Source organism: Sceloporus undulatus, chromosome 3, assembly GCF_019175285.1.
Source record: "Sceloporus undulatus isolate JIND9_A2432 ecotype Alabama chromosome 3, SceUnd_v1.1, whole genome shotgun sequence".
Taxonomy (NCBI): domain Eukaryota; kingdom Metazoa; phylum Chordata; class Lepidosauria; order Squamata; family Phrynosomatidae; genus Sceloporus; species Sceloporus undulatus.
The window spans coordinates 209,445,240-209,472,472 of NC_056524.1; the positions used below are offsets into that span (position 1 = coordinate 209,445,240).

General features: G+C 40.1%; 1 protein-coding gene across 6 annotated transcripts in view; it reads left to right on the forward strand.

Moving 5' to 3' along the window:
• Positions 1-27,233, forward strand: part of NT5C2 (5'-nucleotidase, cytosolic II) — a 101,648-nt gene that overhangs the window by 67,913 nt on the left and 6,502 nt on the right. For 5 of the 6 annotated variants that reach the window (XM_042458935.1, XM_042458934.1, XM_042458936.1 and 2 more), the window contains 11 exons: positions 6,382-6,499; positions 9,927-10,022; positions 10,966-11,057; positions 11,200-11,257; positions 13,412-13,505; positions 14,153-14,206; positions 14,971-15,054; positions 17,160-17,201; positions 18,956-19,063; positions 22,430-22,496; positions 26,415-26,585. In XM_042458935.1, the coding sequence (XP_042314869.1) occupies positions 6,382-6,499; positions 9,927-10,022; positions 10,966-11,057; positions 11,200-11,257; positions 13,412-13,505; positions 14,153-14,206; positions 14,971-15,054; positions 17,160-17,201; positions 18,956-19,063; positions 22,430-22,496; positions 26,415-26,585 (984 nt within the window). Of the gene's footprint in view, positions 1-6,381; positions 6,500-9,739; positions 9,830-9,926; positions 10,023-10,965; positions 11,058-11,199; positions 11,258-13,411; positions 13,506-14,152; positions 14,207-14,970; positions 15,055-17,159; positions 17,202-18,955; positions 19,064-22,429; positions 22,497-26,414; positions 26,586-27,233 lie in introns of all 6 variants that reach the window. The other variant, XM_042458939.1, reaches the window with a different exon arrangement.

The following is a 27,233-nucleotide window of genomic DNA, read 5'->3' on the forward strand; positions in this document are numbered from 1 at the left end:
ACAGAAGTTACAGAAGATTGATCTATACAACAAATTCAAGTATATCGCTTAAATTGGTAGTGTTCATTCTCTGGTTAGATTCTGATCCCACCTTGGACAACTTGAGTTATTTGTCATAGTATTTTTTCTTGAGTTTCCATGTATGCAGAGCCTTGTGGAACTGCCACTGAAAAAATAATTGCATGTTTGCTGTGGAAATTTTGCATGCTCTTTTAAGCACTAGAATGAATCACATTTGAGTGTTATAGTGAATCTGAGTTGTGTTTAAAAAGGTAGTTTCCCCCTTTGACAAGGTTGTCAAGTTGTGTCCGGGTGTAGGGGGTGGTGCTCATCTCCGTTACTGAGCCGAAGAACCATTGTGAAGGATGTCTCTGTGATCATGGCCAGCATGACTGCACAGAATGCTGTTACCTTCCCACCAAAGTGGTAGTTATTAATCTACTTTCACTTTTACATGCTTTTGAACTGTTAGACACAGATGAAGCATTAGAGAGAGGAGCAAAAGACAAATATATAAAGGTAAAGAAGGGGGAATATGAATTTGATTAATTTATCCATGCTTGATTTTAGTGGAGATAAGAAATGCTGGATTTGCACAAGTGGAGTAATCTGCACCTGTGCAGTGCATTATTTGGAACCTTCTAGAGCTATTATATACAGTCATCCCTCCAGATTCGTCAGGAAGAAAATCAGAACATGGCCACGTAGCCCGAAAAACTCACAAAAACTATGTAATTAACAATTTGTAAGCCACTCTGCCAGAAGAGCAGGGTATAAAAATGACTGACTGACTGACTGACTGACTGACTGAATGAATGAATGAATGAATGATGAAACCATGAGTCAAGGCTTAAAGCTCTTTTGTGGACCTTGCAGATTTCTGACAATACAGTGGAGAATAGGCCATATGGCCTTTGTTGTGGGTAGGTTGGGCCATTTGGTGGCACCACCGCCTCAATCCTCCTCTGTCTTGGCAGCTTCCAGTTCTTCTCTCTCAATGGCAATGAAGCAGTCTTTGCAAGAGCCCATATCTCACTCTGGATCATCCCACTTTGGAGCCTGTAGCCCAACACTCAACACTGGATAGGCTGGTCCATGTGGAGGCTTTCATGCTGGTATTGAAGTACTAGGCAGAGAAGAGGCATCAGAAGAAGAAGGGAGAGAAGCATACTGAGGGAGCTTGGTCTGCAATTCAGACTTCTCTAACCCAAACTTCTCTTCTAGTGGAGGTGGTTCAAGTTCATGATCTTTTGGTACTGATCCTGGTCAAATCTAGATGCTCATCTCTTCCCTCAGAACCTCCAGTTTATAAACTGTTAAGGGATGCCGTTATCACTGAGATTGTGGAGTCCCCTGCAGGGATGCAACAGAGATTGCTGCAATAATTAAAACAAATTACGTGTTAAAATATCAAATAGTTTAAAAAGATAAAAATGTTTAAAACACATTAAAGCAATATAACACCTTCCACCTAATCCATCAGTGGAGGACCTTCCTGCTCCTCAGTCATCTCATTCTCCTACTGAATGGCCTGATTGCTTGACATTGTTTGATGTTAAAATCGGATTTGGCAGATTTATGGACCTAGGGTCATTTCCATCTGGATCTGATACTCTGTGTTTGAAGTTTTCACCCTGCTTTTGTTACTCTTACAAATCTGATATTGGTGTCAACATAATTTTGAGTGATATGCCATAGGGAATTGGAGTAGTACAGAGGCTTTCTCTGTATTGTCAGTACTTACTCTCTCCATCCGTGGAGTTCAGCTGTTAGTGTCACTCCAGAGTAGATCTTTACTGCTATCACCATGGTCGGTATCATATGACAGAACTTTCCTCGATACCATACACCTCAGTACTGAGCCAGCATAAGTCTGAGTAAGCTTAGAAGTAGGGTTGCCATCCCCGAGGACCTCCAAATCGGGGAAAATGTAGGACAAGGTTTTAAAATGTAGGACTTCTTTAAAAAATTTCCTTGCCAGGAAATTTTAAAAAAAAGGTCCTACATTTTAAAACCTTGTCCAAGGCCTCCCTGGGGCCTGGGAGACAGCCTCTCCCAAGCGATCATGGAGCCGCCTCCAGGGCCTCGCTGGGGGGATCCCGTGGGCGGGGCCAAACCGGGGCAGGACCGTGCGGACCCGCCCCAAACCGGGAAAGTCCCGCCCCCAGGTGGGATATGGCAAGCCTACTTAGAAGTGCCCTAAAACACAGCTGTTTTTGAAATAACCAGAGTGGCCTGAGCTCCCAGAGCATCCTCATTGTTTGCTTTCAGCTCTGCTGCCTCTTCCTGCTCCCATGCCTCTCATACCGGCTTCCTTGGCTTTCTTCCTCCTCTTGCTCTTTCAAAGGCCCCTCATGTTATACACACCCTCAGCCATAATGCTAAACAATCACACTCTCCACCTTCTCTCTTCACTTCTATTCCACCCGAGAAACTGTCTTATGGTAGCTAAGGGGCATGTGCCTACTGAGAAGCTGAATGGGAAATGCATGTAAAAAGGAAAGCTGATTTTTGCTATGTCTAAGGCTAGAGGAAGGCATAATGGGGGAATGCAGAGGCAGCTCTTGGTCCTTTTTAACAGCCTTGTCTTCTCCCTTCCTTCTTCCCCGAAGCTGGGCAGGCTGGCCTCTGCGTTTCTCAAGCTGGGAGAAGTTTGCTGGGTTGCTTTTTGATGATGTGCTCCCTCATCAGTAGCATGGGCTCCCTGGAAAATTATGCAGAGTGATCTCCCTAGATCAGACTGCAGGGGGGACAGTGAATAGTCAAAAAAGCAACTCAGCAAACTTCTTTTAGCTAATAGTGCCTTTTCAGCAGCCTAGTCTTCCTCCTCCTTTCTTCCTCCCTGAGCCAGGCAGGCAGGCCTCTGTGCTCCTTGTGGTTGTTAAGGGGCATGGAATATTCTGAGAATCTGAGCAGGAAATGCAAAAGCAGGAGGCGGAGGAGAAGGAAACACTTAGCATGGCTCTTTTGCAGTGGCCAGTCTGTCTTCAACAGTGAATGTACACGTGTACGCGCATAAACACTATTAGGGGAGTCCTCAGAATAGATCTGCCTTATTTGCAGTTTCATAGAGACATGTGGTTCTCAGACCAGACATTTCCTTTTTGCTGAAAGTGGGGACAGTTTTTCATACAAACCAGAACGTTGTGTTGTCTGTACTGATTCTGGACCTAACATGGATTTGGAATGTGCCCATAATTGCCTTGACATTAGGAGAACACTAGCCTTCTGTATAGACAGGACTGTGGCTTCATGCAATTCTCAAGACTTTTTGTCTGCTACGCCTCTGTGAAGGAAGGTCTGCCAGTCTCCTCACAGTGCCTTTCCAAATGGGTCATTTCAACAGTTCACCTGACCTATGAACTAGTCAAGAAAGACCCTCAAATACGAGTATGTGGTCACTCTACCAGGGCTTTGGCTATGTCATTTGCCTTCCTGAAGGACGTTCCTTTGGAGGATGTTTTCTGAGCAGCTACATGGTCACAGCCTTTGACCTTAATCTACATTACAGAGTGGATGCGCAGTGTAGGGCTGAAGCTGCTTTTGGGAAAGCATTGCTGTTTTCTTGTCTTGCATGACACTCCTGACTCCTATGGTGAGTAGCTTCTAGTCTCCTATTTGTGTGTGAGTTACAGAGACCACAATGTAGAAGGTTGCTTACCTGTAACTGTAATTCTTTGAGTGGAACAGGCACAGATAACCCTATTTATGTGAATTCAAAGATGACCACTCAGAGAACTACAATTACAGGTGAGCAACCTGTCCTTCTGCCTCATGCCTTGTTGAGAAGATGGGTTTTGAGGAACAGTTCGAAGGAAGCCAGTTCATTCACTTCCCAATGGTAATTCATTTGGTGGAATGCCTAAGGTTTGTGCATGCTCTGTTACATTTCTGTGTAATGGTAGCTAGACCATCTATGCACAAGTCTCATTCACATTGTGAGTGAGATAGAAGAGGTTACAAAAGGCTTGTTTCCTTGATCTAGTTTCTAGATAATAATATGTGTTCACATTCTATAGAAACTGGTTCTGAGTGATTGTGGCCACTCCATAAATGTACAGCTCACCACAGAGCTGAACTTGGGACTTTGGTTCTTATCTTAGGGTTTTAGTAATCTTCCTACACTAGTGCCTTCATTTTGGTTCTGCTTCTGTGAAGTCAGATTCATCATGCTCATGCTCATCCTCCTCATCATCAACAATAATGTTTATTTATAATGCCCTTTGGGCAGTGCTTCTCAATTATTTTCTGTCATGCCCCCCCAGGAAGAAGAAAGCATTTCGCGCCCCCAGCGCGACTGTAAATAGTATCATTTATATATATGACAGTATTTGCCGAGGTCAAATGAGCCCCCCTTTACAGAGCCTCGTGCGCCCCCTGGAGGGCGCGCCCCACTACTTGAGAAGTACTGCCTTTGGGGAACATTAAACGTATACAATGACAATAAAACTTAATGCTATGAAATATATTATATGTATATATGAGATGCACTACAGGCATAAACTCATTCATGATCAATAAGATCAATTATAAAATAACACTACTAATTTCAGATAAGGCACATGTGGATATATCTAGAATTAGCATTATTAGGAAGGCAGTTGTGTTGATAAAAGGAACAATGAATGATAATGGATCATACATGGAACTGAGCTTTTAAGAATGAAGTAGGAAGAATACTAATGCAGGATTGATTTTATGTATGTATGTATGTATGTATGTATGCAAGATAAAGGGAGTGAATAGTATTGATATATTTAGTAAGACTGAAATATTGAATGACTTATGCCCAGTACAGGTCACTGTAGCAGACCTGCACAGTGGATTTTTCTCTGTGCACAGGAGAAACTTAAGCAAAGTTATAAACTGCTTTTGAAAGTCTTTTTAGTACAGTGGTGCCTCGGGTTACGAAATTAATTCGTTCCGCCATTCCTTTCGTAACCCGAAAATTTCGTAACCCGAAACACTTTTCCGTTAGCACTGGAAAGCCTATAGCTGCACTTTGCAGCATTTGAATTTCGCGCCGAAATGAATTTCGTAACCCGAAAAATATTTCGTAACCCGAAACAGTTTTTGCCAATCCAACTTTTTCGTATCCCGGAAATTTCGTAACCCGATCATTTCGTATCCCGAGGCACCACTGTATCAGGTTTGTGGTATAGCAGGCTTATGTAACTCAAAATCTACCTTTGCTGCATTGAACCAACTGTGTGGTGTTTCAGTCTGGCCCGTGCCTTAAAATTCTAGGAAAATTGGACTTTGGCCATTCATATAATAGATTCCAGAATGTCTAAAGAAATTTGAGAAGGTGTTATGCTAGTGATGGTGAACCTTTTACAGACCAAGTGTCCAAACTGCAACTCAGACCCCACTTATTTATTGAAAAGTGCCACATCCCTCTGGCTTTCTAGTAAGAAACTCTGGCAAACTCTGTGCTAGGGCGACAGCATGTGTGCCCACAGAGAGGGTTCTGAGTGCCACCTCTGGTTCACCACCACTGTGTTATGCTATTAGGGTAGTCTTAATGGAGGTAAATTAGCTTTAGGGTTATTTTTAAGGAGTTATTTTAGTCTTATGTAAATGTTTTTATTTGCATGTTTAATGTTTTCAGTGTTTTACTCCCTTGTACATCACCACTGTACATTGGGAGCAGAGGTGACTTGAAAAGCAATAGACATATGCTTTCAATGGATAAATGAATGCTATTATTAAGGTGGTGGAGAACAGCAATCCTTAACAGATAAAAATCAGTGGAAAGGCAGTAATTTACAGGGAGAATATTTAGAGAACTAGTGTAGTGTAGTGGCAGTATTTACTTTTCACAAATTATGAGTTCTCTGAAATATGACACAATTTAATGTTTTCATGTAGGATGATAGCCTTTCCAAAGTTTTATTAATACATCACAAACTAATGTGACAGCTGGTTGTCTAGTAAAAGGCAACTTAATCTGTTATCCTGTTAGATACCACCTGACTAGATGCTTGATCTAAGATTAGGCTTCAAAATTGTCTTCTGAATTCCAGCAGAACCAATAAATATCAAATTTTCTTTTAACATGGGCATGCAGAGGTGAAATGAGGTGAGGGTGATAATGCTGTTTGGAAAATACTTCCCTTGAGGCTCTAGCTAATATTTCATTTGATGGATTCTGTTGCTGAAATAGGAACTCTGTGGCCAGTTGGAAGATTGTTCCTGGCATAATGAAACTCCTAAGATCACTATACCTAACAAAGTCTGATCGTTTACTCATTGCTTTATGTTTGCTGAATTGTCCATAAAGTCAGATGACAGTAGCATAATTTGTGTAGATATTCTGCCTAGATATACTGTGTTTATCTCCCTGATATGTCTCAAAAGAATTTTCTTCTCTTGTTACAGTGTATAAATCTCCAGAGTATGAATCTCTTGGGTTTGACTTGACAGTTGAACGATTGGTTTCAATTGGATACCCTCAAGAACTGCTTAGTTTTGTCTATGATCCTACATTCCCTACCAGGTAAATAACTTACCAAATGGTATATATGCTGTATATGTTTTAAAGGTTTTTTTACAGAAAACCTTGATGCTCAGTAGTCTTTAAAAACAATTTGCAAAAGAAAAGTGGCATTTTTGTTTGATGTGTCAGTAAAAGAGTGTGTCTTAAAAGAAGTGATCTACGTCACAGTAAATCCATGTGGTACTTTGGTAAATTATATAAAGATGATTCAAATCCGGGGTGACTAAAAATGATACTTAAGCTGATGGAAAATATTTGTAGATATGGACAAGGACATGTCCTGTTGATTTCAATGGATCAACTCTTAAGTATAGAAAAAAGAGGACCCCCCCCACCCCCCCCCCCCCCCCACGAACATTTACAGTCATTGAGATTTCTTCACATTTCTCTTGGAACTTAGCCAAAGTTTGTAACAAAGAGTATTGAAACATGTACCAGTAGACAACAAAATAAATGTGAACTTTTTCTTAGAATTACAGAGAAAAGCATTAAATATGTTAACCTGAATTAGGCCCAATTGATATCTGATTCTGAGGTCCATTGACTATGACTTTTGTAAAAGTTGTGAGAGGGTACTACAGCAGAAGAATGCCCCAGTATGACCATGAGGTACTAAAGCCAATGCAGTCCATTTGGTAAGACCACAAAATAAAGCATGCAAATCAAGCCTTTGTTGATGGAAAGTGAAGAGAAGAAATGCCAGGCTTCCCATAATTCCAATTTATTATTTTACCTAATGTGTGAATATGTACAGTGACTTGCAGAAGTATTCACTCCCTTTTGACTATTCCACATTTCATTGTGTTACAGCCTAGAATTTGAATAGATTTAACTGGCATTGTTACCATGTGATAATACGGTTAGCCCTTGCCGACCATGGGCTTACCATCTGTGGATTGGAGCATCCGTGTACAGCCCTGCCCTGTTCTCCCCAGTGGTGGCTCATGCACGTGGCTGCACTAGTGCACATGGTGCTCCACTATTGGTAATAACAGGACTTGAGGTCCCGTGTTACTTTGGTCCAGAATGGAACACCCACAGATACGAAGGGCCAACTGTACTCATTACTCTGAAGGTGCAAAATATATTTTATTGTAACACAAATGTTAAGGAAATAAAAGTAAACTTGTACTTGTTAGTTGTACAGTCAGCCCTTGGTGTCCATGCGGGATCTGTTCCAGACCTCTCTGCTGATGCTCTAGTCCCCAATGACGGCATGTGCATGCAGCCGTGTTGCCATTAGAAACAGTCTCCATTGTCCCATGGCAGCACGTGCACGCATCTGCGCCACTGGGGACAATGGAACTGAATGACAATATGGCTGCATGCACGTGCCACCACAGGACAACAGGGACTGTCCCTTATGGAGGTGCTGCTAGTGCATGCACCAGCATTGAGGACAATGTGGGCTTGCTGACTGTGCATGCTTGAATCCGCGGGTGGCAAGTCCGTGTATACTGAGTTCTGATTGAATAAGCATTCACCTCTTTTCCTGTGACAAGTCTAAATAAGAACTGTTGCAATAAATAGGATAGAACCAATACATGGCAATTGTAGAGGAAAATCTGATTTAAACTGCAAGATATCTTGGACTGGATAGTTATGTAAAAACATAACCAAAGTAACTCTGGAGTACCTCAGATAATAACAATGCCAGTTAAACCTGAATAATTCTACAAGGCACACTGTGTGTGTATTTGTGTTTTATCACACCACTGCAAAGGCTTCTGAAGACTGTACAGTCAAATTGTGGCAAGAACTAAAAAATTGTGATTCAGGCTCATCATGAAGCATGTTTACCACTGTTCCTCACCTTGAACAGCTTGGATGACCCACAGCAGGTGACCCCCTAGCACTGACTGATAGCTCTGTATGTCTGCTCTGCATATTGGGCTTTAAAGTTCTGGTTCAGACAAACAGTGTCTGTTTCCAAATTTACTTCAATTTTTCATTGCCCATAAGGGCATTTGGAAAAATGAAGATCTTAGTAGCTGGCATTCCTTGTCGTTGGTATTACCTCCTTCCTCTCTCTCACATTCAGGACTAAGCTGCACATTACAGAAGACATATATGACTGCTAAAATCATTCTCAGTCAATCATGTTCTCACCTATCTCCTCTCCATGTGCAGATTCACCTACTTGAAAGTGAAACTTCTCATACTGTGCATGTTCTGCCCTCATTTTGTTTTTACCAGTTAATGATATAGATCAAGGACTGGAAAATGCGCATGGGACAGTGTCACATGATGAACAAATAAAAAACTATATATATTCCTGGCAGAGATGGGAGAATGTGCCATGGAAAGTGTTGAAGTAGGTGCTCACTAAGCAAGCTTAATAAATTAAAAATTTTCATAAAGAAAAAAGAACACAGTTGATAAAAATGTTATTGGACAGTTACAGACAGGCTCATTTGCAGAGACAAATTAGGTCATTCTGTGTGAAAAGGGACTGGCATTTTGTTTCATGAAAGGGAGAAGCACTAAACCCTCCCTGTGCCTGTCACTTATCCCTCTCCCTGAATATTTTTTATCCCATTAGGGTCACTCTGGTATCAGAGTTTATTGAAGGAGATAGTACTCAGGGAGAGAAACTGGAAGGCGGTAATCAGTGGGTGGAGGAATGGTTCTGCACTTCTCATCTGAATGCTCCTTTATCTGTTAAATCTGATATTCAGCCTTTCCACGTGATGGGAACTGCACTATCTTTAAAGAAACAAGTACCCCAATTGGGTCTAGATTAACCTTAATATTTGTTATAGTCAAAACACTGCTCATAGGCCATTGGCTTTGTAAAATTTCTCCCGAACCATTTAGCACTGTATGAGTGATTTAATGTATTCAGATTGTTGCAAATACATTTGCTGTGTTCACATCTGATGATAAACCAAAGTTGAGTATGAAGTGCATGAGTTACAGTGAGCTATGGGCGTGTATTCTCACTTCTCCCCTCTTTCCACTTAGCTGGGTGGACTGTTCTTTGACTTGTGAAATTGTGGTTTACATTTTAACTGTGATAAGTTTTAAACATGCTAGTTTTAAGCTGTGATTTCTAAAGTATTAACCACAATTCTGGCATTTAAGAACAAAGCAGGCTGTGATGAACTAACAGTGGAAGCAAAAACTTCTAAAGTTGTCCTGGATTCAGGAGATTTTTATTAAGAAAAATGAAGTAATTGTAAGCGAATCGATCAACTGTACATTTAAAACAGGCAATGCAGACTATTTTTTCCTCTGCAGCTAAACAAAAGTTCAATGGGACTCTGTCAACAAAGTGTCCTCCTTAGGGTCAGATACTAGTTTGGACAGAACGTGATAGAACTGGCTCAGGTATGCCATTCTAATAGACTATCTTTCAAAGTCTTGCTGTTCATCACTGCTTGGTATACCATGCTTAGATAAATTCTTGCATTTCTTTATTAATTAGAGGCCTGGTATTTGATTCTCTTTATGGAAATCTACTGAAAGTTGATGCCTATGGGAATATCCTAGTATGTGCACATGGCTTTAACTTCATGAGAGGGTAAGTACTGTGTATAAAGGCATTTGTTTAAGGTAAGCTGCATTCTTTGTGTACAGCTATTCCATGGCATGGGGTGGAATGTCTGAGTGCACATGAATAGGATTGATCTGATAGGATCAATCCTATTGGATAAGATTAGGTTGAATACACATGAATGGGATTGTGCCTTTTGAAAGATTCCCTCAAGGTGTCATTCAAGCCCTAGGATTTCCAAATATTTATTTGGAAATTATTTTTTTATTATTTTGTGTAGTCTAGTAAACTACAGTAACTTTGGAAATATAGTTAGAAAGACTAATAAGTAAATTTTGAAGAAATATGAGCAGGTCTTGTTCAGCTGTAATTACCTTGGTCTAGTAAATCATTGTGCTTATACAGTTCCTTCCTTCCCTTCTCTTGCACACCCCTCTAACAAGATACAATGGTTTGTTAAGCCACAGTTTCCAAGGACTGGTGAAAATGGTTTCTTCTCTATGGGAAATGCATTATTAAGGATTACATTTAATCTTGTAGAAAGAGGAATGTGCAGTCGGCCTTTGGACTTGCCATCCATGGATGGCAAGCCTGCATTGTCCCCAATGGTGTGCTTACACACAGCCACACCACCATTAGGGACAGCCCTGGTTGTCTTGTGGCAGCACGTGCATGCAGCCACACCTCCATTACGTTTCTTTGTCCCCAATGATGGCACAGCTGCCTGCATGTGCCACCATTGGGTAACATGGGCTTGAACATCTGCAGATTCTTGTATGGGGGGGGGGGGGGGTGGTCCTGAACGGATCCCCCCGCAGGTACCGAGGGCTGACTGTATATATTAACCACATTTCCTGTATAGAAGTATTTAAAAAGAAATAATATTACTATTTTTTAAGGATTATAGCCCTGAGATTATATGTTGTCGACATGATTAATTTGCACATTCCCTTGTCCCTTTCATTTTCAGGCCTGATATCCGAGAACAATATCCTAATAAATTCATCCAGAGGGATGACACTGACAGGTTTTACATTTTAAACACACTGTTCAACTTACCAGGTGAGATCCTGAACTGATATGGGGGTGGAGTCAGAAATATGAGGAATTAACATTAAGAATATTGGTCTAGATGAATTGTATGAATTTATCTTTATCCTATTATTCACTTTTAATATATAGTCTTGGCTTTATTTCTTTGCAGAAACCTATTTGTTGGCCTGTCTGGTGGATTTTTTTACTACCTGTGCCAGGTATTCAAGGTTAGTGTGTGTGTGTGTGGGGGGGGAGTTGTATGAATTCTAGGGAGATTTGGTATGTCCACCACCTTTTTCTGATTCAAGTATGAAAAATTAGTACTGATCTTCTGATCTGTAGTTCCCTGAAATGTTAGAGTAAATGGAAGTACCTGAAGGATTGTTTATTTTGTTAAAGTTTATACTTTAAACCTCATGGGGGGTCCACAAGGCTTCATCATTCACAAGAGATGGGAAAATAGCTCACTTAAAACCAGTGGCTAAACATCATCATTTAGAATAGGTACATGGACTTTTTTTTGGTCCTGAGAGCTAGATTCCCAATCTTGAAGATTGGAAGATCTCAAGGTGTGGGGTTCTGTCCCAATTTTCCCTGTTAATGCCACACCCTTCCACCTAAAACCTGTTTCAAGTTTCTCTATGCAAGAAAAGGTATGATGTTTTGTGAAAAAAGAGTTTGGAAAAACAGCTCATTGAAATTGATCTGTATCCCTTTGTACAAGGCATGTCCCCCTTGGGATGACATGCAGCACATGAATGTACTTGACTAGCACTTGGAGAAGTGGATTCACTTCAGTCAGTGCTCATGAAGTTTATTCATGTATTACCTCTGTTGGGATAGAATGTGGTGCACAAGGAGGAAAGTAATGATCAGAGATAACAGCGAGATTCCCGTTAAAGCAGCGGTATTCACTTTTACCCTTGAGGCTCTCCTTTAATCTGCATGTGGGCTCGTCCCCCCCCCACACTTGATGTAGTATTCATTTAGCGTGTGTATTTTCATTCACTAAATGAACTAAATATTTTTATTCATATACAGTCAGCCCTCCTTATCCACGGATTTTTTATCCACGGATTCAAGCATCCACGGCTTGAAAATATTCAAAAAAAGTATAAATTCCAAAAAAGCAAACCTTGATTTTGACATTTGATATAAAGGACACCATTTTGCTATGCCATTACACTGCTCCCTCGGGTTACGAAATTAATTCGTTCCGCGGCCGCTTTCGTAACCCGAAAAGCCTTCGTAAGCCGAAATGCCATAGGCGCTAATGGGGAAAAGCCGCGTTTCGTGCGAAAAAGCGCCGAAAAGCACCAAAAATTTTTTTCGTAACCCGAAAATACATTCGTAACCCGGAACAATTATTTCCAATGGGATTTTTTCGTATCCCGGAAATTTCGTAACCTGGGTATTTCGTATCCCGAGGTACCACTGTATATTTAATGGAACTTGAGCATTCACAGATTTTGTTATCCATGGAGGATCCTGGAACCAAACCCCAGCAGATAATAAGGGCTCACTGTACTACATCAGGTGGGGGGGAGGGGAACGGGGACAAATCCACATGCAGATTAAAAGAGGGCCCCAAGGGTAAAAGTGAGTACCACTGCTTTAATGGGAATCTCGCTGTTATGGCTTAGTAACGGAGATGAGCACCGCCCTCTATGGTCGGACACGACATGACAACCTTGCCAACAAGGAATACCTTTACCTATTTTCATTCACACATTTCGTGTATATTTACATTTTAACATTTTATAAGGAAATATCATTGTTGAAATTAGAACAGTTTCATTTAAGTAAATTAAATAGTTAATATATGTGTTAATTTTACACATAAAAAAGCTGGAAAGAATAGGGATCAGGGCCTCCAAGTTTCATGCTCCCTTGAGCAAGTCTAATGTTCCCCCTGGGATCCCTTCCCACCCATTTGAGAACCACTACCTTTAAACAATGTTTACTTCTTCTTTGTGGTCTCTGTGAATACACACAAATGGGTTATTCTGCACTTGCGCCTTGTGAATGATGTGAAAGGGAATCCCTCTGTTGACTCCTCCACCTGCTGATGTCCAAAGGAATGGATTTAGGGGGGAGGGGTTGGGCTTTACTGGGATCTTGTGCAAGCTGAATAAGGAATGGTCTAGACATTTTCCATCCCCTGGCTTAGCAGTTAGATACCAAAAGGTATATATTCATAAGTAAACCAAAGCAGATAGGAAAGAACCCACCTAAGGTAAAGTTAATAAGATTGTTTTAAAATCTGTAGCTATTGCCATTTCTTATTTATACAACACTTCTCAGGCCTATGTACACTTTTTTTGGCAGCTGTTACTTTTATATGTGCAATATCTATATGTGTTCCTCTCTTTCTCTCCTAGCTGTGAAACAGGATTTAAAGATGGCGATCTCTTCATGTCCTTCAGGAGTATGTTCCAGGATGTGAGAGATGCTGTGGATTGGGTTCATTATAAGGTAATTACGACTTTCAGATTGTCTGTTTAATTCAATAGTTGTTTCTAGGTTTTAATTATGGTACTGTAATTTGAACACCATTAAATTTATTTTGAAACCCAATGAGTAAATATTGGATATTGAATGCTAGTTAAGTGCCCCATGAATATAATTGGTAAAGAGGTGCTGGGAATTGAAGATTCAAGTTTCTTCTGCTCTTCCTTATTCCTCTATGATTGTTAGGTGGTCTCCTACCCAGGAATAGCTCAGAGAGAGTGCCATCACTAAACTGCAGCTGTTGAACTGTGTTAGGTGGTTTGTTTGTTTAGTTTTTGGTGTTTCGTGATTTTCTACTTCAGTTAGGTCCGTTCCAGAAAATATTAGATTCCATCATTTGAATGGCATTTTGTTCTATATCCGTTTCTCATGTCTTGAACGAGCCTCTGGGCTGTGTATGCCTCCACTGAACCTATTTGAAATGAATCTCTTGATATATGAAACTCTGCAAAGAACTTTCTGTGCCTACTGTCACTGGTCCAAGATGGCACATCTTTTTACAATGTGATGACAGATGGAAGGTGATACTAATATGAAACCTAAGTAAGATGTCTGGTAGACCTTTGCTTCTACTGTGGTCTCATAAGGATTCCTCTATTTTTTTTTTCCAGGGATCCCTCAAGGAGAAGACAGTTGAGAATCTTGAAAAGTATGTGGTGAAAGATGTAAGTATGGACAACTTTTTTATTACAGGAAGATACATGGTGATTTATTTTACACAACAGTGAAAGAAATTACTCTACATAGGTTTGGCTGAATATTTCCAGGCAACTTGCCTATTTAAATAGCTCATGGAGGGAGGACAAAATAGAAGTTACTCTTTGCCTCTTTCTTTAAAGAAATTCTTTTGAGTACATGGTGGAAAACACAGATAAAGTATTTCATATTGAGTGATAATCTAAGCTTCTTTTATTCTAAAATATGCTAATAAATGGTCCTTGCTGCCTGCATTGTACCATTTTGAACCCATCAAGTTTCTAGTTACATATTATAAAATGTTCTTTGAGCTTTCAGTTTGAAAAAAAATTCTTGTAATTAAGCCCTGGCCACATAGAAAATTTTGCACAAATCACAAGATATAATTTTGAAACCTGTCAATCTAATGAGCCAATCTAAATATTTAGCAATAGATTGGCAAAAGCCTCTTGCCTGGAATGAAACACACAGGAGTTATCCACAATAAAGAGACAGGTGTCTTTGGTGCCTTTTTCTTAAATCATTTGTGCTACGTATTTGCCTAGAATCTGTGCATCAGGTCCAGATTTGAGAAGGCATTTTAATCAAGCTGAAATAAACATGTAGAATTATTCAGATGGCAGTGCACACTCCCATCCCAGCTAGGAGATTTGAAAGGCCCTTTTACAGACAAGGATTTCAGCTTAAATGGTGAGATGAGAAACAGGTTTTTTACAAATATTTGTTATTTCAGGGGAAGCTGCCTCTGCTGTTGAGCCGCATGAATGAGGTGGGAAAGGTGTTCCTTGCCACAAACAGTGATTATAAATACACAGATGTAAGTACAGCAGAATATTAGTTATTTGTTGCTTCCTTCATTGTAATTTATTATTTTCAAATGTCTCATTTGGACAGTATCATTGTGGCCTGTGGAGTCCTAGAAAGCTCCAAACAATATCTGCCCCATCCTAGTTCATCAGTCATTTGCTGAATTGCAGTTTTCCCATTGCTCTTTGGTGGAGGAATAGTGATCTTTCCTGCATCAAGACTGAAGTTGGGAAAATAATGCCCGCACCTCTTCAGTAGAGTTAGTCAGTATCACCGTTTCTCCCCTGCTAATGAATGTGTGAGCGTTTACTGGCACTATCATCCCTGCTCACTATGTAGCCTCGAAAGGGGCCATTCCAAAACTCAGCCTTTAGTTGCCTTGAGCTGGTAGCTTCTTGGGACTGTACTTGAGTTTACTTAAATTGTGCTAGAGCTTACATGGGCTCTTGTGTTCACATTCCTCATTGTGTAAAGTGATAAACAACTAAAAGGGAAATCCCATTTTCTTCTTTGTAGTCTCTGTGACTCACACAAATGGCTTATCCTGTGCCATGCATCATTCAGAACCTTCTAGAATGTTATAGAAGCATTTTGGTGATAGCCCCAGTCACCTCCAGCTGCCCTGTATAAGGGGATTCCCGCTGAAACCTCCAGGTCTTTTTCATCTATGAGACTGAAAGTTTCTTATCGAATCCTGTGGGTGTGTGGTGTAGAGCTGCCCTTTCCACTAGGGTTTAATTCTAAGTTATTTGGTTGTTTTTTTAAAAAAAACAACTTCCAAGTTAACTGGATCAAGCTGTATCTCTTACATTGGTATAAGTAGAAATGAAGGATTTCTCATATATCTTAATACTGCCCATAGTTAGACTGAGAGTATGAGTGAGTTTACTATGTACAGTTTGCTGTTCCTGTCTATGGGCTTGCCATCTGCGGATCGGAGCATCTGTGGATGGCCCTGCCCTGTTCTCCTCAATGACAGTACATGCATGTGGCTGTGCCAAAGCGGTCATATGCACATCACACTGTCATTGAGAAGAACAGGACTTAAGGTCCCATGTAATGTACCATTTGTGAGGGTCACCAGAATGGAACCTCCACAGATACAAAGGGTCAACTGTATTATGTATGACACCACTGAAAGAAGATTGCACTGGTTGACATGCATCTGGCCGCTTGATATGTGATCCACAGTCTGTACATTAAATTAGAGATCAATAGAGGTCAATCCTAAGATAAAGGAATTGGAAGAATAGTATTCATCAATATTGGAGCCTCCAATTTATCCAAATCTACCTTGTTGAAGGTAGAAGGGAGCTAGAAGCAGCTCCAGTGCTCAACTGTAGATTCATCAGATTGAAATTCTCTTTTTCACCTCTCAGTGCCATAGCTGCCAACTATTCCATAGCTACCAATACTTTTCTGTGAGTCTGAGGTAAAGTTCCAAGCTTCAGAAGAAGCCACTGCAGAAAAGTCTGGGTTTGTTTATGAGGGGCCAGCTCCGAGATGAGTCTCGCCCCCCTCCCCCATCAGAACTTTGCTTAGGAACTTGGAAGAAGGTTTGCATCTCTTCCGATGGCCTCTGAGATCCTGTCCATGAGACCATAGGGTTGTTCTCTTTCTGAGTTTTCATTGTGCTTTGCATGACTGTAAAGTGTTAGGTAAATTATCAGTTTAGTCTGTAGGAATCTTTTCTTTTGATCAGGATATATAAGGGCAGTTGGTTTGATCTACAGATTCTGTACTGCTGTGAACTAATAAAAACCATGCATTATGTTATACGAGGCCAGGATTTTTCGAAGGTTCTTTATTGTTTTGTATTAATAGGGGCAGAGAACTCTACGACTTAAAGTCAAACGAATTAAAATGCCTTTAACTGGCATACCTTTTCAGTGTAATGCTATGGCCAACTTCATCATTCTAAGGGAGGACTCTGGAATGGCATGTTAATAGCTTCTATTCTTGACATGTATATTTGAAGCTTGCGATGAAAGTACTTAAACTTCATTCCTTCGTACAGTGGTTGCTTTATCTAGAAACTGTGTGAATGAGAAGTCTGTTCATATAACTTAAAATGCCTACAGTATGTCTAAATCCTATTTTTAATCTGTCTTTCAGAAAATTATGACATATCTGTTTGATTTTCCACATGGACCAAAGGTGGGTTATGAGAGAATAGTTGCTTTAGTGTTAGCCAGTGTATATTACCATTTTTAAATAAGTAGAGAACCAAATTCAATTGTAGTTCATGGTAATAAAAAAAAATCACAGTACTTATTTAATTTTGAATTTGTTAAATTCAGCCTTCTTTGGCATGGTATCAACAGTGTTTGCTATTGCAGAACAGATGCATATAAGTAAAATGTACCCGGTATGGCACTAGTGATAGGAAGCAGAATCCACTGAGATCTAGTTGTGATTTAATCAGAAGTATTCATAGCCTTTTGCGATGAATTTTTTGCTTGCCTGCACCTGTGTACCAGGGGAAACATGAGTAGAACCTTTTTGCTTTTCTAGAAGTGATTATCATTCAACCTACATTAGTGGATATGTGGTTATGTTAGCAATCCTGTGCCAATAAAGAATGGCTTTTTTTTTGTTTCCAAATGTTTATATTTATGGCTTATATCCAAAAAAAATTAAACCTGCTAAACATTAGTAAAATCTAAAATATACACTTATATAAAATATAATTTTACTCGAGTGTAAAGCCACATCAGGCAGGGAGGTGAGGGCATGTCTTTTTGGCCCTGCCCCTTGAAGCCCTGCCACCCTCACCAGGTGTCACCCTGGTGTGGGATGCCACTGTGGCTGGGCACATTACTGTAATCATTTTGTTCACATCCTCCAGCTGCATTAACTGAAACTGATCCCATACAACTGGTAGACACAGCTATGGACGTCTCAGTTGAACCTTCCATGATAACAGAATCAGAGTCACTGCAGAGACAAGCAATTTTATCCTCAAAATGAAAAGCAAAGGGATCACAGCAAGCCTGTGAAATGTGTAGGCCATTCAGTTTTTCATAACTTTAGGCAAACAAGCTTTAAGGCTGTATTGTGGTTTTATTTACTTGGATTTTTTTATAATTAAAAAAGTACTATCTGCAGTATACTGTCACCTCTCTTTACTTTTTCAGTGGTTGTTTCTACTTTGAAAACATCTGAATGTTTTGCAGTACAGTGTAATGATGGCTGCATACTTGAGTAGAGAAACTGTTGTCTGCCCTAAGAAGCCTAAACTAAAAATGCTAGAAGTGGACTTAATTATGGGTACTATTACCTTCCGACATAAACATTTTACTGGCAAGTCTACATGGTCCCTTTCCTGCCAAGCTTACAGCTCTATTACTTGTAATAGCAGTTCCATCACACTACATGTAGAGTACAGTTACCAGTTTCTGCTACAGAACTGAAAATAGCCAGTACTAGTATGAGAGCCAGAGTGGTATAGTGATTTGAGTAATTGGACTAAATGAGTGATTGGACTAAAAACAAACGAACAAACAAACAGCTTCATTATATACCGCTTCATACTGAACTAACAGCGTCTATGCGGTTTACAACTGTAAGCTAAGTACCCCCAACAATCTGGGTACTCATTTTACCAACCTCGGAAGGATGCAAGTCTGAGTCAAGCTTGAGCCCTTTCTCTGGTATTGAACTCGCAACTTTATGGTTTTGAGTAAGTGGCTGCAGTACAGGGATTTAACCACTGCATCACCAGGGCTCCTAGGACTAGGACTTCAAGAGACAAGTATCTGAGTTCTTGGTCAGCCATAGAAACCTATTGCGTGTCCTCGGGCAAGTCACACTCTCTCAGCCTTGGAGGAAGGCAGTGGTGCAACCCCTTGCCCCTGAACAGATTTTGTAGCTTAAAATGAGATAGGCTTTTATTTCATTTTTTCCTCTAGCCTGGTAGCTCTCATCGACCATGGCAGTCATACTTTGACCTCATCCTTGTGGATGCACGCAAGCCTCTTTTCTTTGGAGAAGGCACAGTCTTGAGGCAGGTGGATACAGTAAGTGATGAATAGAATGCCTCTTTACATCTGTCTGAAGGAAAGCATGATATAGCCTGTTTCAGTACAGTGATGGCGAACCTATGGCACGCATGCCAGAGGTGGCACTCAGAGCCCTCTCTGTGAGCACATGTGCCATTGCCCCAGCACAGAGTTTGCCAGAGTTTGTTCCTGGAAAGCCAGAGGGACATGGCACTTTGCAATAAATAAGTGGGTTTTGGGTTACAGTTCGGGCACTCGTCCTCTAAAAGGTTCACCATCATTGAATTAGAATATGGATGTGTTGAAATGCTATAGTAATTTCTCTCCTTTGTAATTCATTGAATACTAAGACTTAAACATGGTTATAGCTAATTTTGGATTGACACAGAAGGAAAGTAAGAGAAGGCTTTCCTTAAAATATAATCCTTCCTCACACAGAGCGTTAACTACTTCAGCATGGCGATTGACACTAAACTAAGAACAGTATCAATAATAGAGTTACAGAGAGCCCAGCAGTACTGTGTTTCATTTAGTTCAATATCAGTGTGGGTGCAAACTGAACCACAATCCATGCTCTGTCACTACATGAGATAAGTCTTTGTTGGGAAATTTACTTCTGTTGTTTTACCTGAATTTCTGCTATTAGTAACTTGTTTGGCTTAAGCTAGTTTCCACTCTTATGCTGGCCATGTAGACAGAATCGGTTAATATTAATGTACTTGCCAGGCAATCACAACATTTACCATAGTACACGTAGTTTTGAGCTAGTCTCAGTATCTTACTGGGAGTCATGCTGAGGATTTGCTCCTGCTTTTACAGGGGATAAATGTGTTTTAGGCAAGAGCATGGTACCATCTGTACTACATGGGTGTTGATAGACTCCAGGTGGCAGAGATCACTAGCTGTAGCCATCTTGTTTCCCTCTGCAGGGAAAGGCGGGGTATAAATGAAAATAAATAAATAAATGATAGGTTTGCATTGATGATACAGTTTCACTTGATACTGCCACACTGCCTTTGATCATTATGAATGATAAAATAAAGAAAGATACGGGTCTAAAACATGCTACAGAAGTGTTGAGATTGCTTTAATTGCCCTGGCTCAGTGCTAGGGAATTCTGGGAATTGTAATTTTGTGAGACACTTAGCCTGCTCTGTCATAGTTCTGGTGCCACAATAAACTACAATTTCCAGGATTCCTTAGCACTACCAGGGCAGTTACAATGGTCTCAAGATGGATTATTTCTGCAGTGTGTTTTGGACCATAGTGAATGAAGCCTTCTGTTAGGAGAAGGGAAACACCAGTGGCACGTTTGTGTACCAGTCATGTAATGTCATACAACAGTTGTTCACCTGGACTATGATTCACCAGAGAAAACTAATATCACATGTGGAAAGTTGATTGTAAGAGACATACCAATTTATAAAAGTGAATTCTTAATTGTGGTCTCTCAGCATCACATATATGTGTCTGTGTTGAGCACAGATCCAAAACTTTATAGGTAGTTGTGATGTGGGCAGTAAACCTGCCTTTCCTCCTTTATGCACTCTACTTTCAGTTCTAATTCATAATCCACAGTAATAGCACTATTTTTCTAACTGTGTTTCACTTTTTCTATAGTTCTTTTTCTAAAGTGATTTCAAGATCAAGATGGACAGTTCAAATTTAATATTGGTTGCTCCTTGGTGACCCAAATAACCATGCTTCTCTTCCTTTAATGATTAAAGGTAAAGGTAGTCCCTTGAAATGAATGTCTAATTGTAATTGACTTTTGGGAGCAGTGCTCATCTCCATTACTAAGCTGAAAAGCCAGCGTTGTTGGAGGACTACTCTGGTGGTCATCACTGCACCAAACGCTGTTACCTTCCCACCGAAGTGGCATCTGTTTATCTACTTGCATTTGCATGCTTTCGAAGTGCTAGGTTGGCAGAAGCTGGGACTAGTGACAGGAGCTCATTCCAGCATGCAGTACTTTGGTCTCGAACTGCCAACCTTCTGATCTTCCAATCATCAGAATTGGCATCTTAACCATTATGACACCACATCCCTTTAATGTTTACAGACTATGAAATACCATAATTCCCCAGGAAAGTTTCTTAATTATTGCACCTCGAGTTAGGATCTTTGAAAGTCCCAAATATGCATGCTACAGAGATCTGAAACGCATGGGATTTCTTAGAACGAGAAAACCATCCACTTGGTGTTCGTATCAACTCAAATTAGGGATGTAAACCCTCTATTACTTTGTCCTTACATCTGAGGATGAGTAATTAAGTAGTTTTCTTCCCACTGCTGTAAAAAAAAAAAGAAAGAAAGAAAGAAAGAAAGAAAAGAAAAGAAAACAGTATTCTTCTACTACATGCTCCCAGTATTCAAACATCTCAAAGTGCTGTGCAGGAATTATTTTGTAGAGAAAAACAGGTTCCTCTGGTGCTATCTTGACCCACCAAGCTCAGTTTAGCCACCATGCCTTTAGACTGTCCTTCTATATAGTGGATTTTTTAATAGCAAATATTATAGTTGATCAGGCCAGGAAACTGCAGGCTCTTTAAGTGGACCATTACTTTCTGATATGGAATCAAGCCAGAGTATTTTTTTCAGTCAGAAATTCACTTCCTGCTTTAAATAGTTCTTGTTTTTTATATCTCACAAGAAATAATTCCACCTGTCTTCTACTCTAGTTCCTCATCTCTACTAGAGTGTTCTCACATTTCTTTGATATTTGGGAGGTGGTAGCATAAACAGTTGTTGTCTTCACCCTTCACTAAGCAGGGGGCCATTATGCTATCCTATTATTTATCAAAAGTATCTCTTCCACAACATCTGATGATCCATTCCACTAGAGCCATGGTTGCTTCAGCTTTTAGGATGGATGTCACTCTTCTGATTTCTGTAGAGCACTGACATATAACAAATATCTTCCACTTTTATTAAATTATCACCTTGATGTCTGTGCTAGAGCAGATGCTGCATTTGGCCACAAAGTTTTATTTTTTGACCTTGGATTATTTTTCCACCATGATAATAAGCATGCTCATTGTCACACATATGTGTGATAATGCTCAGGGACCACAATGAAGGACGTCATGTTGCTTGCCAGGAACAGATTTTCTTCAGGGTGTGCAATTTGGACTGTCATGCCCTACCTTTCCTCACCTTTCAGCTTATTGTTGGATTAAACTTGGCGCTACCATTGTATTAGCTGTAATGAACTGAAATTGAACCATGTATGTAAAGGGGAGGGAGGAGGCTAAGCCCAGATCTGGAAAGTTATCTTCTGCACAGTCACAGAGCTATATGGTGTGAATGCACAAATAACAAATCAAAGAACATCAGTTACAGTTAAGCCACCTATCTGTTTTTATTTATTTATTTATTTTGCAGGTTACTGGCAAGCTGAAGATTGGTACCTACACAGGTCCGTTGCAGCATGGTATTGTCTATTCTGGAGGTAAAGTAGAAATGCAATTGCTTGGTTCTTTTATCAAGACACACAATACAGATCTTTTTAACCTCCTTTGGTCTGGATTTCTAAGTTTCATAATGGTTTCAGCAGAGTATATGCTCTCTATCTTAAAAGGCTTTCTTTGATACAACCCAGAATAGGTTCAAGTTGCAGTTACTTAACTATGCAAAGGGATATAGTAGCATGAGCATGGCACCACAATATGTCAATATTTCCATGGCTGACCTAGAATAGTTCCTTAAATCCTGCACCGAGAAACTGCTCCTCTACCTTGAGGTAATTTGGACTCATGGAGAGGACTCACATAAGATATTCCATCAGAGTTTCAACAACTTCCACTCCACTATCAATCTCAGCCTGGAACTAGCAACAGAACAAGTTCATTTTTGGACACCATGGTACATCTACAAAATGGACATCTAAGCATCACACTATATTGCAAGCCCACTGTCTGCTACATGTGCTTATATGCCTCCAGTTTCCACCCTGAACATATTACCAGATCCATAGTCTACAGCCAAGTCCTCCAATATAATCACATCTGCTTGGGCCCACAAGAAAGGGATGCCAAACTCATGGAATTATAACAAGCATTCCTCAAGCTACAGTACCCACTGTATGAAATAAAAAAACAAACAAGGCAAGACTTGTACCCCGGATTCATCTATTACAGAACAGACTGAAAACAGAAAATGAGAGAACTTCACTGGTGGTCACATACAGCTCTAAACCGAGACCACTCAGGCATATCATCAATGAACCGCAACCCATTCTGGATCATAATGCTTCCCTCTCAAGGACTTCTAGTGGCAGGCCTTTACTTGCTTACATACAGCCTCCAAACCTCAAACAGTTACTTATTATTATTATTATTATTATTATTATTATTATTATTATTAACCTTTATTTATAAAGCACTGTAAATTTACACAGCGCTGTACATACAATCTTTTAATTAGGCGGTTCCCTGCCCTCAGGCTTACAATCTAAAAAGACACGGCACAAAAGGAGAAGGGAGTGGTGGAGGGGAAGGGGATGAGGGCCAGCAGTTCTTCTCTACCTCCGAGGCCTGGACCAAGGCAGATGGACTGGAGGGAGGGTTTGGCTTCTTACTTACCTACAGGAGATAGAATTCAAAGACACAACCATATTAGTCTGGAAAGTCAGTATGCAAAGAGGTCTTGTAGCACCTTTGAGATTAACTAGAAAAAAGAAGTTGGTAGCATGCGCGTTCGTAGACTTGAGCGGCTGTTCTCTTGCACTGAGTAGGCTCAAGTCTATGAAAGCTCATGCTACTAGCTTTTTCAGCTAGTCTCAAAAATGCTATAAGATCCCTCTACATACAGATTACCTACAAGAGGACACACAACACAGACACTGGTACAAAGCTTTGCCACAAACCCAGATGCCAATTTTGGCCACATGTCTGTTCAGGAATTGTCTTCATAGCACCTAATGACATCACCCACAATATTAGAGGGACTTTCAGTTGTTTATGTTCCAATGTGATGTATGCCATAATATGTCAGCAATGCCCGTCAGCACTCTACATTGGGCAAACAAGCTGGTCCTTGCACCAAGGAATAAATGGACATAAATCAGACATGGGTAGGGATACCCAAAAACCAATTGCAGAACACCTCAGTCGTCCTGGGCTTTCCATCTTGGACCTCAGAATAACGGTCCTTGAACAAAAGAACTACAAAGGAAGATTGAAAAGAGAAATAGCAGAATTGGAATGTATCCACATACTCAAGTCCATCAGCAGTGGGATGAACAGAGATAATGGTTTTCTGTTACACTACACACATTTCACCACTATCTAACCCAGGGATAGGCAACCTTTTTGAGCCGGGGGGTGGGTTGCTGTCCCTCAGACAACTGGGGGGCCGAAGCCAAAAAATAAATAATTAAAAAAAAATTTAAAAAAAAATTAAATATATAAATAAACCAGGACAAATGTAGGACAAAATTTTCAAATGGAAGACACTTTTTTTTTAAAAAAATGGAGGACACGTGAAAAAAATTGCTGATTCTTTAAAAAATGTTAATATAAATGCATGTTTCTGAGGCTTCTATAGACAATTACCCCCCAAAGGCCCCAGCGGCAATCAGTGGCAGGACCAGGCCGGGGGCCGGTCCCAAGGCCTTGCCGGGCCGCATCCGGCCAGCGGGCCGCAGGTTGCCTACCCCTGATCTAACCCTTCATCCTCATGAGGACCTTGACCAGTTCGTCACATCTCCTCAGGTTCCATACTACATTCCAGTACTTGTTCATATGGTTAGCTTTAGGCAACATCTTTCCTCCTCCCTTTGTACCCCAATGACCATTGTTAAAACTTCATCTCCATACCCACAAGGTTTTGAATTTCAGTTGGCATTCTCACACAAATCGATTTATATAGGTCTGTCTCTGGTCTGTCAACTCTCAACCCTATGCATCTGAGAAAGTAGTCTTAAGTCTACAAAAGCTCATGCTACCAGCTTCTTTCTTTCAGTTAGTCTCCCTTTTGCATACTGATTTTCCAAACTAACATGACCATGTTTTCACTTACTTTTCTAGTTTATTTTCAGGCATCCGAGTTTGCAAACAAACTCATCTTTACAGTACTGTTGTCTGTTTTGTATCTGTTTTCATGAAGCTGATTAGGTAAACATATATGGAAGTTAGGCTGATGATGTAAAAAAAACATATTTGTAAGAAGAACTGAGAATGTGGCACAGTTCATGTCTCACAGATTTCTTGTGCTTAGTTCTTATCCATGGAATTCTGGAGACTGATGAATAGAAGTAACTCATGAATTGGAATCCTAAAGATTCTGTAGAGTAATTAATTGTAATTAGAATCAACTACAATATCACAAAATGGGTGGTTGTTTTTTTTTTTAAAGAAAGATTTTAATTTCTCCAGACCTGTATTAAGAATGTGGCAGTGGAGACAAAATCTTGGAAATGATGACAATGGCTTGAGATTTGCAGTTTAAACTGTCTCAAAGTGGAGTGCATGAGGTGTTTGGCAGATGTAATTTAGTATCTGCTAAGTGCAAAACAGATTTCTGGGTGTATCAGATGGAATGATGTAACAATGCAAACTGTATCTAAACAAAAACACTAGCAGTTATTAAATTCTGTCTATAAGTGTATAAGTCCTTTGTGAAGTAGAGGCGTAAGGAGATATCTGATAGCATTAGTATTAATGAAACAAAAGATTAATTTTAGAGGATGTGTTAAATAGATATGCTAAATAGAAGTCAGATAGGGTGGTAATGTTTAGTAGTTGGGGTGATGTAATACTGCTCTTCTCCAATTTCTAACCACCCAAAGTTATATCCCATTTTCATTAGATAGAAGATAATGGCCTGAATCCTCTTTCTACTTTCAAGTAGAGCAGAGTGATTAATGAAATTTACCTGTAGGTTGGCTCACCTTCCAACAACTAATTCATGGGGTCAGCTGTAGTTAGGATTCATTAGTATGATTCAGGACAATATTTTGCATTTTAAAAATCTGTCCTATAAACAGGTAACCTACTATTTTCAAAACATACATTAGTTGTGGTTAGCTGTAAGAAAACAGTGAAAAGCTGGTAGAGTAATACTGTGTCCTGGAATAAGTATATCACTGAGAGAGACAAGTGTGAGCTCTTCAGATGAGACTATTTTGCTTTCTGATTATAAAGCATACATGCCACACACACACACACACACACACACACACACACACCCCATAGATCTGTCATCCAGAAAATGTTCTCCCAGTACAATGTGCTGCAGGCTTTGCTTCATAATCTATCAAGAGGAGAATACCACCCATATATTTACTACTTGGAGCCAGAGCATTGTAGAAGTATGGCTACTACATGTACAGTTTTTAATTCTTCCATTTTCTTCATTGTTCTCTCAGGCTCCTCTGATACAATCTGTGATCTCTTGGGGGCCAAGGGCAAAGACATCTTATATATAGGTGACCATATCTTTGGAGACATTCTGAAGTCCAAAAAACGCCAGGGTTGGAGGACCTTCCTAGTGATTCCAGAGCTGGCACAGGAGCTTCATGTCTGGACAGACAAAAGCTGTAAGAAATTATTTGTGTCATCCCAAGCCACCCAACTCCAATGTAGGGCAGTTGAAACAGGGTTTCCTTGGTTTCTTAAAGACCATTTGCATTGTTTATATGCTACACTATATACTTGATCTTAGCCAAAAGGCCGAGAAGCGATTGCATTGTTTGTGTGAGTCAACAGGTTGGAAAGGGCACAGGTCTCCAAATAGTTCTGTGATGGTAATGCCTTTGTCTTTTGTAGCTTACTCCCTTCAAATATAAATTGGCATTTGTTATGCACTGGAGTGGGACTGTTAAGTCTCTCCCAATTATGTCACCACTGTTGCTGACATTTATTTATTTAAAACACACACACCTTCTTTTTGTTAATATACTTACCAATGATAAATAATAATGGTTTATTACCATATATACTCGCCTATGAGTTGAAAAATTTATGCCCAAAAATTGACCCCAAAATCCCAGGTTGACTTATTTAAGGGTCAGTATGGTAATGTGATAGCAGCTCTTTCAGATTTCCCAATGTGCTGGAGAGAGCAGCTTCTTTCTCTCTTGAGCCAAGCAGAAAAAGTCTTGCTGTTCAACAAACAGAGTCCCTTTCCCACCTGTGCCCCCGATGTCTGGGGAGTGAGTGAAGGCTGAAATGATGAAGCAGAAAGC